Source organism: Dryobates pubescens, chromosome 18 (genome assembly GCF_014839835.1).
Source record: "Dryobates pubescens isolate bDryPub1 chromosome 18, bDryPub1.pri, whole genome shotgun sequence".
Lineage (NCBI taxonomy): Eukaryota > Metazoa > Chordata > Aves > Piciformes > Picidae > Dryobates > Dryobates pubescens.
In genome coordinates this window covers 11,064,470-11,084,854 of record NC_071629.1, presented here as the reverse complement: position 1 = coordinate 11,084,854, position 20,385 = coordinate 11,064,470, and the positions used below count along the sequence as shown (strand labels likewise).

Genomic DNA, 20,385 nt, shown 5'->3' with positions numbered 1-20,385 from the left:
TAGGCTGGAGGTTAGGAAGAAATTCTACACAGAAAGAGTGATTGCCCATTGGAATGGGCTGCCCGAGGAGGTGGTGGGGTCACCATCATTGGAGGTGTTTAGGAGGAGACTTGATAGGGTGCTTGGTTGCATGGTTAGTTGATTAGGTGGTGTTGGATGATAGGTTGGACATGATGATCTCGAAGGTCTCTTCCAACCTGGTTTATTCTATTCTAATATCAGGATTTTCTTTTTTTTCCCCCTAATATCATCTTACAGTTGATGTTTCAGTAGATGAGAATTTGGATTTATCTACTTAGCCATTTATCCACTCATCACATTCCCAAAATAATTTCTTTTCTGCAGGTTCTTTGGCTTAAAGGTTCTTTGGCTGATAGGACACAGACTAGTTTGCAAAGTCTGTTTCCTCCACTGCTGCACCCACATCGTTTGTTTTCATCTTGTTTGGGTGTTTCTTTCTCAGATGTTTGTTGTTCTTTTCTCTATGGGCTTGCTTTTTCTATGGATATGTGGGATTTCTGGTGTGTGGGTTTCTTGGTTTTGTTGTTGTTCTTTTTTTTTTTTTTTGTAACGTCTGCCTTGCATTCTTCTACTGAGTTTCCGCTCCTTTTGCAGCTTCCTGTAATGATGTGCTTTTTAAGACTACTTTAGATAGGTGTGCTTCCTCAGCCATTGTATTATGGCCTGTCTTCCCATGGGAGTGAATTTATGAATTGCATAGTTGAGAATGCAAAAGAAAGGAACGGAAATGCAGAATCATAGCTAGTGAAAGAGTACAGTAAATGGTAGTTACTCTATAGACACTGGGAAAGAGACTAATATGTTATGTTTGATCATGCAGTGTTTTTCATCAATTTGTGTTGGTCTCCTTTTGGGCATATTATTGTTTCTTAATGCTAGACCAATGCAGCAGAGAGAAGAACAAAAAAAACCTACGATGTCATTCCTCTGGTTTGTTTTACCTTTTCAGGAGATTTCTGATTCTGTGAGACTTGTTATCCATATACTATGTTGACCTCAAGGTAGATGAATAACTGTAAAGCACGGCAAGAAGCCATCATGTTGTAAACAAGCTGCTTTGCCCTGTGTTACCTGTACCATCTGTTAGAATATTATAAAAATTAAACTCCTCCAGGAGTAGTGATTTCCTTTTTCTTTTTATTCCATCTTCCTTTATACCAGATATTGAAACAAGTTGTTTAGAAGAAAAAAGTAAGAGGGATCATTTTACCCAACTGGTGTTAGCCTGTTTGGTAAGTTTCTTCAAGGTGCTGTTGTATATAAAATTAACCGCTGTAAAATTCCAGTTTTAGTTAAATAGTGTCTCTTTTTTCCACTTTTGTGTCTGAAGGAGAATGTATTTTGTATCATGGCATTTGAATTTTTTTTTTGGGTTGTGAGAATGCATGATATGTAGCCTAAAACAATCATCACGTGGTTTCTAGGTCTCTGTAATATACAAATCTGATACATGTTTTTGGTGGTGTTGTGTTTTTTTTTAGTATCTTGTATCTGACACTGTCCTAAAGGAGCGTTTAGATCCAGAGACACTAGAGTCATTGGGACTTATCAAGCAGTCTCAGCAGTTCAATCAGAAATCTGTTAAAATAAAGACAAAACTATTGTAAGTTTTGGGGCAAGGGCTGTTTGGGGGAGGTGGTGGAAGGGATAATGGTAATTGGTCTGGTAACAATGTGTTCTAACAATGCTATATGTTTATTTCAATGCTCAATTTGGTTAATGAAGTATGTTTTTTTACACTTTGACTTGTTATTGACAAAAGAACCTTGTTAGTCCTCTTAGTTTTTAAATCTTGAGAGAAGTAAAATGTTGTTTAATGCTACCTACTGCTGTAGCTTTTGCTGCAGTGCAGATTATATACTTAATTTTAATTGTAATGAATGTGAGTTTGCAGAGTAAGAAAATTATTTTTGTGGCATCAGTTAAGCATAAACGTTTTCATAAATGTGGTTGCGTTAGTTTTGGTGAATGTGTCTCATTTTTGTCTCTGCATCCAATGTTTCAGTCTCAAAGACTAACTTGAATCTAGAATTGGTCCCTTAGCATGGACTGTTATGGAGCAGTGCTCCAGCACAGTGTGTAAGAACAAGTTTTACTGTTAAGTATGAGCATAATCTTCCTTTTCAATGGTCTGCATTTGAAATAAAAGAAGAGCTGGATTTGTTTTGAGAATCCTCACTACCTTTGTATTCAGTACTGCTGTCTATAATATTTTGCGATAGCTCAAGTACTTTACAAGTTCTGAATGTGTTCAAAATTACCATTTGTATAACAAATTTAATACTTGTAAAAGCATAAATAAGATTCACTGTGAGCATGTGTTACACAACAGCTTAATTTTGTTTATTTCCAGTTATAAGCAACAGAAGTTTAACTTGTTAAGAGAGGAGAATGAAGGTTATGCAAAGCTCATTGCAGAACTGGGGCAAGACTTATCTGGAAATATCACTAGTGATTTAATCCTTGAAAATATCAAGTCTTTAATAGGTAAGGAATTTGAAGGAATGCAAGCACAGATTAACCTGCATGGTGTTACAGCAACTGTTTGGGATCATCTGTGGATCAAATATACTGTGCAGGCTTGTAGTCTGACAGAACTCTCATATTGGCAGATCGCCTTGGGTGGAATTATAACATTTTCAAGTTCTCATTTCTGTGTCAAAAATCATTTTGGAGATGTTGTGTAGTTCACTTTAATTTAGATGCCTAATTTATGTTACAACCTCAAATCTATGTGCTGTGATTTTGATTCATCCAGCAGTAGTTTTTTGAGGATACGCTTGTCGTCTTTTAGCAGGCAAATTGGGAATGTAACCAAGTAATGCTTTTTGCTGTTTTAAGGTACTTCTATTTTTTTAGTCTTGAAGAAGGTGAACAAGTGTTTCCTTATAAAGAGAAATGAGAAGTAATAAATATTATTCCTTTATTAGTTCTGATTGTGATTTGTCCATATTTCTAAATTTAGTCTTGGCAAGAGTGTCTCAAAAGTTCAGAATATGTTAAAACCAGGATATATCTGTAATTCCCCATGTCTTATGCTTCTTTTTTGAATAAAGAGTTTTATACAACATACTAATACTTGCACCAGTGCCTGTATTTTGTAGTGGCAGTGCAGTAATAGTCAAAAGGCTAAACTAGTGTTTTCTAAAAGACAAATTTTCCATCTGTCACAGAATTTTGATGAAAACTCTTGAATACCTGTAGTAATACTACTTAGTTTGAAAAACAGCTAGAGAAGAGAATAACTTTGATAATTACAGTAACTAATGCACACTCAATTTGAGGAATTTTATAATAAAATATTTTTCTGTCTTCTGGAATTTTAGGAATTGCAAATAGACTTCATATAAATTGTCACTTCCTTTAAAGTACCGACTTGCAGTAGCTCCTGGTGTAGGGGAGATGGCTGTTGGGAAGGAAAGACTTGATGCAGTTATGTGTCTGCATAGCAGATGTGCCTGAATAAAACTTCTTATGGCACAATGAAAAAAATAGTCTAGATGTGGTTTCTTTTGACATAAGTAGTATTTCTGTCTCAAGTATCTCCTGGCATTTTGGGGAAGAGTTTGTAGTATGGTTACAACATTGGCTTAAGCTGATTTATATCCTAACTCTTGCTCCCCTCAAAATAAACCGTTCTCCCTAACGCAGTAGGACTGCATTGACAGCACAGTACAAATGGATGGATCAGGGTCTAGCTCAAGCCAGAAAAATTTTTGGGTGTGTAACAGAATTAAGATGGAAATTAGCAATGCTAAGCTTTTCTACTCTATTCTTCTCCATTAGGTTGTTTTAACCTTGATCCTAACAGAGTTCTGGACATTATCTTAGAAGTCTATGAGTGCAGGCCTGAGTATGATGACTTCTTTGTACCACTGATAGAGTCTTACATGTACATGTGTGAACCTCAAACGCTATGCCATATCCTTGGGTTCAAATTCAAATTCTATCAGGTAATGTATTTCCATTCTTAATAATTTGTTTTGATGATTGGTTATACTTGATGTTGATCTGTAGTTGGTGATGAGATTTTTTGCTGCAAATTCTTTTTCTTTTTTTTTTTGCATAGAATTTAATTTCAAAGTTGTAGAATTCCAGTGTTAAAGGCAATAATTTCATAATGTGAGTGGAAATCTCTAATGTATTTTAGAGGGGAGTGCCTAGCATTCTCCAAGACAGACATCTGAAAACAATCTTTGATCCTCTGGATTTGAACCTGTGTAGTTATTTAAGGGCTACCATTAATGAAGAGATTGTACCTTGTAAAAAACCCATTTCTCTACAGGAGTGACGAGCGTGTTTGTGAGGGAGTCATGGTTGACATTTGATAAGATGTTCTGTGTTTTCTAGATGTGTGTTTAGGGATTGCATAGAAACACCAGAAGATGTGAACATAATTAAATGCTTTTTTTCTGAAAATTCAGATTGTGTATTGCAATTAAGTCTAGTGACTTTGGAGTAATGGTTAATTACATGATAACAAGGAGAACAAGGATTGATGATTCAACTGAGTTTTGAGCAATTTCTCTTTCAAGTCTTTCTCTCTTATATTTGCAATCTTGTCCTTTTCAGGATCCAAGTGGTGAGACACCGCCCTCCTTATACAGAGTTGCTGCTGTCCTTTTGCAACATAATCTCATAGATTTGGAAGATCTTTATGTTCATGTAAGTGACACTTCTGTCATGTCAAATGTCAAAACTAAGGGAATTGCAATATCTTTATATGTTCAATAGTTCTTAAAATTCCTATCACTTTATAATGCCACATCTTTGTATAAACACACACTGAAATATGAATGCTGATGCACTTTGACTTAACCTGGTAGTATCCTCCAGATTGTTTACCTCCTGCCTGAATAGGAGATAAGGAAAGTAACTCAGGCATTTACCTCCTAAGAACTAGACCCTTTGACTGTTTTGCTTTAGAAGATCAACTTATGAGAAAAAGTGGTAGGACAAGTCAACTCTTAACATTCTTTGTTTAGTTTAATAGTAGGATTAAAAAACACACCCTCTCACATATTCTTGAATAGACCTCTTATTCCATCTTCAGGAATTCTGACCATTTGTTAGGTCAGAGAGGAAAATGGAGTTACAGGTTCAGATTTAATCAGAGAGACTTAGCTTCTCCGGCCTGAGAGTCTTATCAACAAACCAACACACCAATCTGAGTGATGGTAAACAATGTTACAGTTACCAAAGTAATGTTTCATTATACTCCAGTTTTTAATTTTAGAATATCCCTAGTTATTTTAAGACTCTCTACTGTTCCACTGAGACCAAGGAAGTGAGCTTTAGTTACAGCTATGGAAATGTTGGAACGTAGTCCTGCCGTCAATTTGTGTAGCAATTAACAGCATTAGTCACAATCTGACTTGATAGTAACTAGCTTCATAGGAGTGTTTTGGCTACAAATATGTCAGGTGGAACACGAGTAGGAGTTCATATCTCAGATAATCAGTGTGGAGGGAGGAGCGCAGGATAATAATGCTAGTTTAAGGAATGTTTTTAAATTTATGAAACAGATGCTTAGGCTGTGATCTGTACAGAGACCTGTGCAATCTCAGCCCTGTACAGATATGGGCATGTGTTCTGACAGTGTCACAGCTAGAGTGGTTCCTGCATTTGTTTATACTGTTCACCTTCATCATGTTCATTCTCTGCCTCGTTTTTAATCTACTTTTCCAAAATCTCTCTCAGTCTCTTTGTCTGTCTTTGCACATTTGGGATGTGATTTTTTTTTTTCCCCTGTCTTTTCAGTTCAGGCTTGATTTAACTTGCTGTGAGAATTTCAAGAAAATAATTGGTGTGTAGGTCTTAAGTGATCTATATCATGTGGCTCCTATACAATAGCAGTTGTCAGGATTATCATTCATATCAAGAATGTGCTTCCTCCCTCCCCCTTCCAAGCCTGTAAGAACTGTTTTTGATTTGTGTGTATACACACATGTGTGTACAGCATCATGGAGATACAATTCACCCCTTGAAATTCTTTCCACACTAGGTACTGCTTGGTGAATCTTAGTAGGTTACCTGTGTGTTCTAATGCAAAAAGAGTAGCTCTAAACTTTTGCCTTTCTAAGTGGCATTCTTTCTTCCCCAAATTTCTCTGAAATTGAGGAATTCTACTATCTTTTCTCTGAAGAAGGTTATGCTAAGTCTTTCCTTCTGCTGAGGAAAAAATGGTAAGAATCTTCCCTTGCTAAAAACTATAGAGGATTACTGTATTTGAGGTCATGACTACAGTAGGTTTTGTTTTCTTATTTGCAGTTATTTTGAGCATGATTTTAGGAATCAAAATGAAGTCTGACTTTGCCAGAAAAAGAGCTTTTTCTGTGTCTTGCAAGTTGACCTTTTAAGTTTAGAGCATAAGATTATCTTCTTCACCCTGGATATTCCTCAAGTACAAGACACTGAGATTTTAATCATACTAGGTATCTGTTACTGTGAGATATTTTTTTACAGAACTGATACTCATGTGTTTAAATTTGGTAACCTTTAAATAGTATTCTGTTCCTTTAAAATCACGTGCAATGAAAGTGTGTGCCCAAGTAGATTACCTGACTTTCCTTGGTGATTCATTATTTTTTCTTTGAGATTTAGTGAAAATGCACCCTTTTGATAGTCACATTGTTTTAAGGCACTGAATGTATGTATGTGCATAATTGTCACCATGTAGCTACAGCCAAATGGTAAATTGGAGAGTGGAAAGGTACCTTATACAAGTAATGGTTGGGAGGAAGGAAGTAGGACAGTGTTATTTTTCGTGACTCCTTGGTTTCAGACTAGTCTGCTAATAGTTTACTTGTCAGAATGGTTGTGGCAAGGAGAATTTCTAGGCAGTAAGATTACCTGATTAGTAGCAGGGAAGGACAAATTTCTGCTTCGAGCTCAAGTGGTAAATAGTAGCAGTATGCGACTTCAATTCTCAGATGTAATGTCTGTTCTCTTGTGGTGTGTGTGTTGTTTTTTTAGCTTCTTCCAGGGGATAATACCATCCTTGAGGAGCATAAGCGAGAGTTAATGGAAGCCAAGCAAATTGTCAGAAAACTTACGATGGTCGTCTTATCCTCTGAAAAGACTGAGGAAAAGGAAAAGGAAAAAGAGAAAGAGGAGGAGAAAACTGAAAAGGTGTGTGAATAGTTTCCATTCCAGTAACATTATTTGAAGTTATCTGAAACTAAGCATAATAATTGCCATGAAAATATTTTTCTTTTTTTTTGAGACAGATAGGTATGTACTGCTCAGAAGGCTTGTGTCTGTCCTGTGATTGTGCCTCTGTTACGTTAAATGTGTGAAAATGCATGGTTTGGAGGTTGTTGTGAATCTAAGTTTGCTGTTCTTGGTTCAGTGTCTAATTGCTTTCTTGTTTCCATACTCCACTAAGTATGTCCCGGCATTCATATACTTCAGTCATAAAAGCTTCTGTTCTTATTTTTCTGTAATTCTGGGTTCATTGTATCAATCTGTTTTGCCTACTTACTCCTGTTTGTTCCACTTTACCTTGATTCTGTGCATCTTTCATACTCCTTCCATTTTTCTTGTCTAGTTGAGAAGTAATTTCATTATTTTCCCTCAGGCAGCTGATACAGTCATTGCTCTCTGGCTCTCAATTACAGCCACCTCTGCTGCTTTAAGTTCCTGACCTCTCTCCCACGCGTTATTTCAATATCCCCTTTGATTATACCAAGTTGCTTTGGCTCTGCAGTCAGTGGAGACTGCCTGGTATACTCTGAAGTGTGCTTGTCACCGTGCCCTGGTGGAAAACTGGACTCTTGATGGAACATGGGGAGTGTATATATCGTACGTAATGTCAGAAGAATTAAGACAGTTTTTATGGCTAAGCTTTGGAATTAAGAGCTAGAGAATTTTAAGCTCTAGCAGAAACTGCAATGTTTTTCTGAAGGATTACACTGGCAAATAACAAGATCTGAGCCTGTGTGATGGGAAAATGGAGAGCCGTACTTAAAAACGATTTCTGTGGCTCTTTGCACGCTGCTATGCAATACATGCTGATTCTTGTAGAGCTTGTTTCCTTGTTTGCATTCTTGTATGTGATTAGCTGTGCAATTCATAGCAATTAGTGCAATACATGTGAAAGCTGTGTCTAAATTTGAGTACTTTGTATTCAGCATGCAACTTTAACTTAGTGTTTTTGATACAGTACAGTGGGGTAAATGCCAGGATAAGGAAAACAGTGTTTAACCATTACTGACTTCTTTCTTCTTTTTTTTTTTTTTTTTAATCAACAAAGTGCTTATTTGGTTAAAACTTAGTACTGTCTCATGCCTCTAATATAAATTATTTAGTATGGAAAAAATCATCATCTGCTTGTGTCTTTTAAGACGCATTTGTCATAACCCAAAGGAAGGGCTAAGATTTCATTACTATATAAGCTCAACATGAGTATAGAATAGATATGTGCACTTTGTTTTGTTCCAGAGCTTTCCTCTGCATGTTGTTGTGTGCTTGACTGCTTTCTATTTTCAAAAGTATCAGAAAACAGTTGCTAGTTTTGTAAAAAATCTTTAAAAGGAAAAGAAATTAAAAATCCATGCAAACTGTGGAACCACAGAAGTATCACAGTATAACTAACTAACTAAGGTTGGAAGAGACCTCGAGGATCATCAAGTCCAACCTGTCAGCTTTGTAATTAATTTTTCTTGTCAGTCTGTTGTTTGTTTGGGTGATTTAAAGTAAAACTATTTTTTTTTTGCCTTAAAAGCTTAAGTGTTTTGCCTTAAATGTGTAATCTTCCTCCTGTATAAGCATCATTTTAGGCTTCTAATTGCATAGAACTAGTTTGCAGTCACTATTCCTTACTGTTAATCACTTACAAATAGACTTTTACCATGGGGACCAGCAAAATGGAAAAATATATCAATACCAGGTGCTTCAAGGCACAATCTTAATCATAAACTTGTATTTCCTCCTGCCCCTATTTTGTAAGATGGAACATTTGGAAAACTTCCTGTATATTTGCCCTTAAAACTAGGATTTTCTACACTAGACATTAGTGCAAAACTTAGATACAGACAAACTAAAAGACAAGTAAAAGATTTAGGTTTGAGATGGTGGTTGTTTTGGGTTTTATTAATAATCTGAATTTGCAAGAGAAATTCCTACTTTAAAATCCAGAACAAAACACAATGCAAAAGATTCTTAAATGCTTGCATTGTTCTTAAAATGTCATGTAAAAAAATAAGGTTGAAAAGTACATGGTCAGACCTGTGTCAGACAACTTAATAAACTTCTGTATTGGAACTATAACTTTTTTCTTTGACCCAGATATTGGATTCTATGTGGACTTGTTTGTTACTGCTGTTCAAGTGTGCTGCTTATCTAAATGCCTAGCTGAATTTTATTTCATGCATTTTATTACATAGTTGGAATACTGGATTTTTTTTCCCCTAGCTCTGGATTACAGCTGCATGCAACTTAAGGAGAAATATTAAGAAGTCCTTATGAATATACTTTTCCCATTAATTGTTTGTTATCTTGCAGCCTCCTGACAATCAGAAGCTTGGTTTATTGGAAGCTTTATTAAAAATTGGTGATTGGCAGCATGCACAAAGTATTATGGATCAGATGCCTCCATTTTATGCTACTTCACACAAATCGATTGCAATTGCCCTTTGCCAGCTTGTACATGTGACAGTTGAACCTCTGTACCGCAGGTAAAGAGAAAAGTAGAATTCTGTTCCTACACTGGAGAAAACTGCCCTTCATTTCTAAGCCTGAATTCACTAACAACCCTCGTTTGTGTTGATACGTTATTAAAATTTTCACTTCTAATCTATCTGAAATTTTGCACATCTACTTTTCCAGGGTTGGTGTACCTAAAGGAGCTAAAGGGTCACCAGTTTCTTCTTTGCCAAACAAGAGAGCACCAAAACAAGCAGACAGCTTTGAGGACTTGAGAAAGGAAGTGTTCAACATGCTTTGTTACCTTGGTCCTCATCTCTCACATGATCCCATTTTATTTGCAAAAGTGGTGCGCCTCGGAAAAGCATTTATGAAAGAGGTGGGTATGTCAGAACTTGAAAAGTTCCTCTGGTGTTAAAAAATGCTCAAGTCTTACTAACTGTGTATGTATTCAAATACTGAAACATAACAAATTTCTTTGATTAGGACAGGTTTAGAAAATCTTATATTAATTGTTGATAGTTTTTATGATCAACGAGCATAACACATTTTAACAAACAGTTTAAGGCACGTCTGGTTTATAACCAGGAATATTTAGTGATAACTAATCTGTCACTATGATCTTCATCTTTTAAAGAATTATCTCTGTGTGGCTTTTTTGAAAAACAAACAAAATCAACCAAAAACCCAAACCAAAGAAACCAACCAAAAAAACAAAAAACCAAACCAGCAACCAAACATGATGTTAATTGCGTGGAAGCTTTTATATTGTTTGAGTGACACTATTTTACGTTATCAGAGTGGAGAACAATAACCCAATACACATCCAGTACTTAAAACAGTACTTTCTGTTCCACCAGTTAGGTTACTTGGGAAGTAGGGGGATGCCACATCTTTTTGATTACTGAGGCGTCCCCATTTTTGCTTGTTAAAATGCTGACAAGTTCACTTGCCAGTGAGACATCTTTGCATGCCACTGAGGAGGGGTTTGATGTGGAGACTTAAAATGCCTTATTGAGTCTTAAGTCACAAACTTTAGAAATAAAATAGTTTCTTGAGATTTGTTGTTGGCTTTTGACCATGTCTTTACTGCATATGTTGAAAGATTTGTAGTACGACCTGTTTTAAAAAGCCACAAGTTAAATTTATCTTCTTAGCTCCCTTGGAACTGAGACTGCTATTCTGACAGTTTGCTACTTGACTAGTAGCTCTTCTTGTGTGTTCAAGTCAACAATAAAAGGGTTTAAATGTTTTGATTTAACGTTGGTGGTTTGTTTGTTTTTTAATTATGGCAGCTCAGAGAAACTTTTGAGTTTGTAGTCATGAAAAAGTGTTTAAGACAATTTTAACGATTATGAAATGCAAACAACACCCCATTCATGCCCCTCACCTTAGAAATCCCTTTTTGTTACCTAGCTTTTTATTTTAAATTGAAAAGTTTAACTCTGAAAATTGGAGAGGTTGGTTGATTTAGATGGCACTGAAGGGGCTATTTTCAGTTTTATAACATTTTTTCTTAAAACTATTTATTTCAACTGCAACTAACAAATACTGGAATGTTCAAAACTGGTGTGCGACCTGAGGAGAAACTTCCATTTCCTGCTGTACTTGATGATGCAGAGCTAAAAACAGAGATAGTTCTTGGGATCAAAGTTGTTTGTTGTTTTTTTTTTTTTGTCTAACTTAACACATTGTGGCAAGAGTGTTTGATCTTACCAGGTTCCAAGATGGAGTTAAGAGAACTCCAAAGAGTCTTTGTAATAAAATCATAACTTCAAGCATATTCATCATCCCTTTCTTCCATGTCTTTGTAGAAGATACAATTTCACATCATCTCATCCAGGATGGTTTTCCAATGGTTGATATTCTTGCTTTACATCATGTTGTTCTCCTGCTGGCCTACGAGACGATTGTTCTTTGAGTGATATGTTATATTGCACTGACAATGCAGATAGTTTGGAAATCATCATTCCAAGGGAGTAATTAATTTCACTGCTGTCAGTACACTATTAGAACAAATTTGTAATGAATTTCAGTTACTTCAGGTTTGCGAGGACGCCCTTGTTTCTTTGTGGATATGTACAGTAGAATAGTAGAATGGTGATTAATGATTGGTTATAAGAATCTCTTGTGCAGTTTTACTGTATATATATGAATATAATAGTTTACTATGTTTCTGACAAGAATGAGCACCATTTTAGCTATTTGCTCTAGGTTGGAACTGTGAAGAAATTCGTCAATGACAGAATGGTTAAGGTAACTTAGGGAAAGTTATATTTAATGTACTATTGCCATCAGCATGTTCTAGTTATGAAACTACATTTAACACAGAAGAAATAACTGAGGTGATTTGACTGTAAGTTAACACATACAGTAGTTAAAAAGTTTACTAACATTGCACTGCAGCTTTCATGCTCAAGTGTAGCTTTAAAATAATTACACACTTACTGGTGTGACAACTTAATATGCTTTCCATGGCGAGTGCAGCAAGAAGAGAGGAGAGAAAGAAGAAATGAAGATTAAAAGCTCAAAAGAGTATTGCTTTAAGAGAAAGATGTGGGGAAAATAATCTATAGCTGTTGATAATTGGGTTAAAAGTCCTGGGGTTTTTTTAGATACAATGTGACTGCTGAGGGCAATTTGTTTTCCCTTTCTCTAGTAAGAAAATTCAGTATTTCATATAATAGTAAGCTGTCTTGATACTTTAGTTACTACCTCAATTTAGACAAAAGTGTACAATGTCCCTGTATATGGAAGCAATGCATTTCATCAGTGCATTTGAATTGCTGTTCACAGCTATTTCTGTGCTGACAGATCTGGAAAATTAAACATTTACTAGGCATGTGGCTCTTCAGGTTTATGCTTTTGCTGAGGCAGCCTTGTTCTGGATCTGTTATGGTAATTATGCTACTATTAACTTGATTGTCTTTGTTGTAGTTTCAGTCTGATGGAAGCAAACAAGAAGATAAAGACAAAATGGTGAGTTTATTTTGGAGGAAGGTGATTTTATGTGAGGCTGTAATTGTGACTAAATGTTTTAACAACTGTACGTCTCTTCCTTGTGGAGTTACATTTCAGACTTGTCTTGCTAGGCAAGTTTGAACCATTCACAGTGGGGGGTGTTGTGTTTCTGTCCTATTTTTTTTTTTCTTCTTTCTAGCCTACATTTCACAAACCTAAACTCGTTGAAAACTTGAGCAGCTTTGCTCAAGTATCATATGTAAGATACACATCAAATAAAACATTGGTATTGTATGTGGTCCATAAATAACAAAAGATTTATGATGGGACATAGTTTTAAGTCCTCTAGATTTGTGGGCTTGTTTTTGTTTTTTTTAAGGAAATCTCAGTCCTGTGGCAAATTTTGTATTTTATCAGTCGACTAAGATGTGCAATTTGTGTGGGTCTGCACAGCATGCATAGCATTGCTTCTAATGTACTTGGTAGTTACCTTGCGTTTTCTGTCTTTATTTCAGGAGCTACTGTTTAGCTGTTTATTGAGTATTACTGATCAAGTCTTACTTCCATCTCTGTCTTTAATGGACTGCAATGCATGCATGTCTGAAGAATTATGGGGAATGTTCAAAACATTTCCATACCAGTACCGGTGAGTAGAATAATTTGTTCCCATTCTTTGGAAGTGATATCTTGACTTGTCAGTGCTAAAAATAATTTTCCCATGTTATCTTTCAAGGTACCGTCTTTATGGGCAGTGGAAGAACGAAACGTACAATAGTCACCCACTTCTAGTGAAAGTTAAAGCTCAGACTATAGACCGAGCCAAATATATCATGAAGTAAGTTCATATCATAAGTAATTCATATCATGAAGTAATTATCAATTGTGATACAATGTATTGCATGTCACCAAGTGATGGAGAAAATTACCTTTGCAAATACATTGCCTTCTAATGACTGAGTAATTTCATTGATAATACTCGTTCCTGATGTATTTAATGTACGGTGATTAAAACCTGTCAAGTAAGGACACAACAAATTTGTCATCAAGGGTATGTAATCTGTGCAGAATGTCCCATTAAATTGTTTAAAACCTTTTCTATGGCTGTGCTGTTCTTGATAAAATGGTTTGCTTGTGGAAATGTCAGAGTGCAACATGTTTTCTCTACAGATGGAAACTCCTTAGACTGAAGAGTCTCAAACATCTTGTCAGAGTTTTTGTTTCCATAGGTTCAAAATTAGGGCAGTAAGGGGAATTGAATGGAATTATTCATTCTTTTCTTCAGGTGGGCAAATAACTGTTTCACATTTAGCTCAGATTTAACTTCTCTGACATCATCAGGGTTTTGGATTCTCCATTTGTTGTTGCCAAAAACAAATGCTGTGGTTTCATGATGTGGATAATTAGAACTTTTCTACATAGGCAAGACAGAATAATTGTTACTGAGTAAAACCTTGAACTTGTAGCTGTGAAAGCTAGCAACAGTGATTTTGACTCTCTTCTGACTTGCTGCAGAGCTATCATAGACCATAAAACTTTACATCCCTTCTCTTGTATAGTGAATTGTAGTTGTGCCGATGAGCCACAGTGCTGCCAGTTGTTGGGATTATCTGTGCCATTTACTCCAGTGTGTCAGCTTCAAATTTTTCATTCCCTGTCTTCAATAGGGAATGCAAAATTGCTGATCTGTGCATGAATTAAATTTGCAGGAGGGGTAACATTGCACACTATTTCTGTATGTGGAATAGGTCCCATTGACAATTTCCAGATGCAGAATGCTCAAAGTTGAAAATAGAATACATAGTAATACAAACGCATCTTGTTGGTTTCTACTCTGCATGTTACAGGATTATAAATTGTGGTTTGCCAGAAGAGCAGTGTTTCTGTGCTTAGATTTCTTAAAAATGCATGTGCTAGTGACAATTTCATCTCTGACTAACAAAGGTGTTTCTTCAGTGGAACTAAGCTGTAGTTCGAGTATTGTTTCAGCCTGTCTATTACAATAAAATATGTTCTGTTTTACAGGCGCTTAACTAAGGAAAATGTGAAACCCTCTGGAAGACAAATTGGGAAGCTCAGCCACAGCAATCCTACAATTTTGTTTGATTATGTATGTAGTAACATGTATTTGGATACTAGTTCATCCTAACAATAGACAGTAAAATGTGGAAATGGACCTGCTGTCTTAAAGGGCAGTTTTAACTACTTCTAAATTTTAATGTAAATTTTCAAATATGGTAATTTTCTAGTGATGCACAGGTCTGAGATTAAGACAGACAATAGCTCTTCAATAACCACAACTGCACAGAAAACAAAACATTTATAGGAGTCACATTTAATTTGAAGTAGGTGAGGTGGGTCTCAGAGGTACTGGGATGTGCTTCTCAGGTTACGCAGCATGCAAAGTCAAGTTGGGTCTCTCTGGGCTGTTGTATATATGTATGATAAAGATACATCAGGGTCATTTAGAAAAAAACTGTTTGAAACTAAACAAGCTTTGAAGTCTGAAATAGACCAGTCTAGTTGCACAGGATTTTTAACATTACTTGGTGCTACAAAACACTTGAGAGGTGTAAAAGTCTGTCAGTGGGCCTTCATGTTACTCATAAATGTGAATCTTGGTTTAAAAAAAAGCAGCAACAACAACAGAAAAGTGAAATGTTTTCATGATTTTATTTTCTAATAATTGAAAAATTATTACACAGAATTGTTTTCACATGTTAGAAATTTCCCTGATATCTCTAAGGTACGAGATAAATTAATGAGATTACCTATTACTTTGACAGTGTTTTAAGAGCTTCTGAGAAATTAATTGAAAAGGATGTTTTGTGTAGGTTTTGAAGATAAGCATTGTTAAATGTTGATTTGTGATATGAAATGTAAGAAATGTTGCTTCTTTTCAGCTGAATATCTTTTGTAATTTTCAGATTTTATCACAAATACAAAAATATGATAACTTAATAACTCCGGTTGTTGATTCACTGAAATACCTCACTTCACTGAACTACGATGTCTTGGCATGTATCCTTTTGTGTAAATCAAGGTGGCTGGTTACTGATAAAGTTGCAGTTGTAGCCAGATTAAATCTATTGTTTGGGAGTAAATACTATCTTCTATTAATTTCTATTCTTGCTGCTTTTTGCTGGAAGTTTTAGTGGGGCTTGGAAATACCTTTGCGTTCTTAGTCAGTCACACTAGGAAAGCTACATTTCTAAAGATTTGGCTACTTTCACTATGTTCTTGGAAATGTAATGATCTTATGAATAGTGAGGTAAATGCTGCTTTTTAAGTCACCATTTCTTCAATGTTACTGTTTTAATACCATAACTGTATTAGTGGATCCTCTATTTCATGCTTGCTATACTTGCATAATAGCTTCATACATTACAAATGTTGTTTTTACAAATTGAGGAAAAATACTCTCTTTAACTCCACCAAAGACTGTATCATTGAAGCTCTGGCAAATCCTGAGAAGGAGAGAATGAAGCATGATGACACTACAATCTCAAGCTGGCTTCAGAGTTAGTACTCTCATTTTATTCATTATATTAATGTTTAAAATACTTCACCATATTATTGATCATAATGATCAATATTCCACCTGCATCTATCAGATAGTAGCATCCCACATATATTTTGTTAGTGCCTATTAGATGATTAGGATCTCATGAGGTGCAGTCATAGCTGTTTCTCCTTGCTCTAGGTCTGGCTAGCTTTTGTGGTGCAGTTTTCCGAAAATACCCGATTGAACTTGCTGGTCTGCTTCAATATGTAGCCAACCAACTGAAAGCTGGGAAAAGGCAAGTCCTGTACAAGTGATCTTTATAAACTCAATTTTTCTCATGTATTATTTGGGTGTTTGGTAAGACTCTGGTTGTAATACGAGGAAGGTTAAGAAACTTGAATAGCAGAAATAATAATATCCTCTTTAGTACATTATTTATCCTCTTGAGTACACTATTTTTTTTTCTCTCATGGTATAGCTGTGATATTATTCCTGAAGTACTGTTTTTTCATCTAATTTATTTTAATAGTTTTCTTAACAACTAATTGGACAGGGAAAACCCCCTGCTGGTCCTTAATATTGTCATGAAAATTACAGTATTGAACAATCAAATATCTGTGGTGTAAAAGGGTGTGACTGTTACAGTTTTTTAGTTTTTTCTTTCTCAGTGTCTTCTCTGCAGGGATGGCTCTTAACATTTTCATGTTATTTTAAATACTTTGTCTGACTTCTATAGTGGGAGTTGAATTGCTTCTTGATAGGTTGGTGTTAATCATAACTCGGTTTTTTAAACACGGCTTGCAATTTGAACTGTCGTTTCCCTTTTGTCCTTCAATCATCATCACCTAGTATTACTGTTTCATGCATTTTATTAATTTTAATGTGTTGTATCACATAGGTGAGTATCGAGTTCATTTTTATTATGGAACCTCGTATACTTACTGAAAGACAACTTACTGGTGGACATAATACAGAATGTTCTTTTAGGGTATTTACATTGAGAAATCAGGTGTTTTTTCCCTCCCCTGCAATGTAGACACTCAGTCTCATGTGCTCCCCTGTCCCCAATTTGTTTTGTATTCTGATGATGGTACAGTCACATTGAGCAACAGAGGAAGGGTAAGTAATGCCTCTTGTTTTTCCCCAGAACTAAGTATTTAAACTGCAAGATTTTTTTTTTTTTTAAATAGTCAGTTTAGTATTTGCGACTGTAGAAATTAAATGGATTTAGCACTAAATCCATTCTGTACCACTGGAGTGTTGAAGAATTTGAACTGGAGTATATGCTGGTGTTGCACAGTTCCTAGATAGAAAACATATTTCTGATTGGAAAAGCAAACAAAAGTAAACAGTACGAATTACTTAAATATAAAATCATTTTAAAGGCCATGGGTCAACAATTTTTTCTAAGTAGGTCACACAAATTTTAGCAGTTACTGGAAAATACTACTGGTTTGAGTGATCATGATACAATTTACTAATGTTGAAGAAAAATCACTGCCCTTACGGAATTCAGAGCAGGAACTAAAGTCTAGTCTCTGGATGGGATGAGTGATTTGTATATTCTGTGTTTCAACGAAAAAACTTTTTCCATGTTCCAAATGACTTCTCGAGACTAATTTTGCCACTAAATTTCAAAGGCCATGTACTGATCCAGATATTTTAAATTTTATTTAAAATGTTCCCCATTCTGAAATTTCTTGTTTAACAAGATTCATACTGTATCTACGCAGTAAATGGAACAACAAACTTCCATTCGTTTGTTGGTACTTAAAAGTTGATGGCACCACACACTGTTGTTTTCAGAAACAAACTGTTCTGAAAGGATTCTGAAATTGAGTTGTCGAATGCCTGCATTCTTTTTAAGTACTATCTTTTTACTTGCAATAAAGACATTCTTGTGTGTTCCAGTGTACTAGTTTCTTCTTCAAAAAAATACTAAAAATGTTAGCTGTTCAAACATGCATCATAGTGTTGCTTTGAATGTTGTAGCTTCCATTTCTTAAACATGTATTTTTGTTTTTACTCCACTTTTGTTTTCTGTGCAGCTTTGATTTGCTTATTTTAAAAGAGGTAGTGCAGAAAATGGCAGGGATAGAAATTACAGAAGAAATGACAATGGAACAGTTGGAAGCCATGACTGGTGGAGAACAACTGAAAGCTGAGGTGTGTTTGTTAAATTTAATTAATAATATCTGTTGTTTAATGAAAACCTATTCATGGACTCTGGCAGTGTATCGAGAAAGTTGTTGCTGCTTTCATCAGAGTGCTTCCTGCTCTTTTGGGCGTACAAGCCTTTACTATTAGAATAGAATAAAATTAACCAGGTTGGAAAAGACCTTAGATGACATCTGGTCCAACCTATCACCCAACACTACCTAATCAACTAAACTATGGCACCAAGTGCCCCATCCAGTCTCTTCTTAAACACCTCCTTGCAGATGGGCAGCCTTGCAGACAATGTACTCAAGAGCTGTAATTGTTGTGCTTCACAGCATCTCATATTAACAAAAGCAGCCTTAATTATCTGCTGTTACATGACAGATCTGTCAATTACAGCAGCCGGTGAGCTTGTACCTTGTGCTGTCCTGCTGTTTTAGCCCTGCTGCAGGTGGGTAGCAGTTCACTGTTGAGTGGAGTAACATCTTAAACCATTTTAACAGCTAAAATTTTTGCAGCCTTGGTGTCAAAGACCTACTTGAGTCTGAGTTAATACTTAAAGGAGTTGAATAGCTGTAATCAGAACTAAACTGTGAAATTCATGTATTGAGTAGAGATGAGACACTGGTCAGATCACAGCAGACTTAAGTCTGAAATGCTGCTCAGGATGCCTAAGCCAAAACGTCACTCTTTGTTTACTGTGCAAAAACCTTTGATTTTACAAGCATGGAACACTAGTCAGTTTCTGATTCTTAGATGCATACATTGCAATATGAGATTCAGAGAGAGAATTTTATTGCTTGACAGGAGTCAGAAGGACATAGGTTTTCCATTTGCAATGCGCTATTTTTCTTCACTCTGCAGGGTGGATACTTTGGCCAAATCAGAAATACAAAAAAATCTTCTCAGAGACTGAAAGACGCATTATTGGACCATGATCTTGCGCTTCCACTGTGCCTGCTTATGGCTCAACAGAGAAACGGTGTGATCTTTCAAGAGGGAGGGGAGAAACATCTGAAGCTGGTGGGAAAACTGTATGATCAGGTAAGCAAAAACACTTGCATTTATAAGAACCCCTCTGTTTCTTTGCTAACATCTAGTGTATCAGCACAATCTATAAGAATTCAGCATGTCAGAACATGTAATACTTTTCAAGATCAGTTGGTATGATCTCATTATTATCAACAAAAGGACTTGTAAGTGAAAGATTCAAACATCCTTTATCATAAAGAGTTAAATTCTGTCTTGGCTTTTTCTGATCTTAATTTGTTAGAGAATCTTACTTTCTATTGTGAAGCAACAGCCAAATTTCTTTTGCTGTCTTGGGAAGCAGGAACTAGCTTTATTTGTTGCACTAGAACAGAAATCTCTTACATTTCTTCTGGCTTTTGTAGTGCTCTTGGTTTCTTGTTTCTTTTTTTTTTTTTTAATGCAGATAGAATTAGTCAGCATTGAATGACAGAAGTATGTGGCATGGAAAATTTAGTTATGTTAACACATGTTTATTTTTTTCTGTTAAAAGAAGCTTTTGACCTCTGCTTGACTTCACTTTTGAACAAAATAATAACTGTTTCCTAACTTTCGTATCTTTCCCATGTAGTGCCATGACACCCTGGTACAATTTGGTGGGTTCTTAGCATCCAATCTGAGCACAGAGGATTACATTAAGCGAGTGCCTTCTATTGATGTTCTCTGTAATGAATTCCACACACCTCATGATGCTGCATTTTTCCTCTCAAGACCAATGTATGCACACCATATTTCAGTAAGTAGAACTTTTCTTTTTGCCTGCTGTTAGTGCTGCATGTTATCAATGTTACATGTTATCAATATGTGTGTTACGTTCCTTCTGAAGTTTGCTTACTAAGTAAAACCTGCAATCTTTTTGAGTAGAAAGAGAAGCTGTGGTTTGCAACAGGTTGTCATTTATCTTCATAAAAAACATGGCCTATGTGTCAGCTTTCACAACTGCAGAAGTTGTAGTTAATTAGCGTAGACGGTCTGATGGTTTGGATGATCACTAATTGTGTCCCACCCCATTCACCTGAAAGTCCTACTATGGATATTTTAAATGGGTTTTTGATGTGGAAGAAAAT

The 20,385-nt window shown here is 35.7% G+C and overlaps 1 protein-coding gene across 1 annotated transcript in view; it reads left to right on the top strand.

Annotated features, from left to right (window-relative positions):
* Window positions 1-20,385, top strand: part of THOC2 (THO complex subunit 2) — a 55,205-nt gene that overhangs the window by 18,550 nt on the left and 16,270 nt on the right. Inside the window, exons 5-22 of the mRNA XM_054169763.1 lie at window positions 1,183-1,253; window positions 1,503-1,624; window positions 2,375-2,508; window positions 3,808-3,974; window positions 4,594-4,686; window positions 6,997-7,152; window positions 9,526-9,698; window positions 9,850-10,045; window positions 12,604-12,645; window positions 13,143-13,273; window positions 13,361-13,462; window positions 14,650-14,734; window positions 15,552-15,645; window positions 16,065-16,145; window positions 16,328-16,424; window positions 18,178-18,295; window positions 19,154-19,333; window positions 19,890-20,054. Of these exons, the coding sequence (XP_054025738.1) occupies window positions 1,183-1,253; window positions 1,503-1,624; window positions 2,375-2,508; window positions 3,808-3,974; window positions 4,594-4,686; window positions 6,997-7,152; window positions 9,526-9,698; window positions 9,850-10,045; window positions 12,604-12,645; window positions 13,143-13,273; window positions 13,361-13,462; window positions 14,650-14,734; window positions 15,552-15,645; window positions 16,065-16,145; window positions 16,328-16,424; window positions 18,178-18,295; window positions 19,154-19,333; window positions 19,890-20,054 (2,207 nt within the window). The remainder of the gene's footprint in view (window positions 1-1,182; window positions 1,254-1,502; window positions 1,625-2,374; window positions 2,509-3,807; window positions 3,975-4,593; window positions 4,687-6,996; window positions 7,153-9,525; window positions 9,699-9,849; window positions 10,046-12,603; window positions 12,646-13,142; window positions 13,274-13,360; window positions 13,463-14,649; window positions 14,735-15,551; window positions 15,646-16,064; window positions 16,146-16,327; window positions 16,425-18,177; window positions 18,296-19,153; window positions 19,334-19,889; window positions 20,055-20,385) is intronic.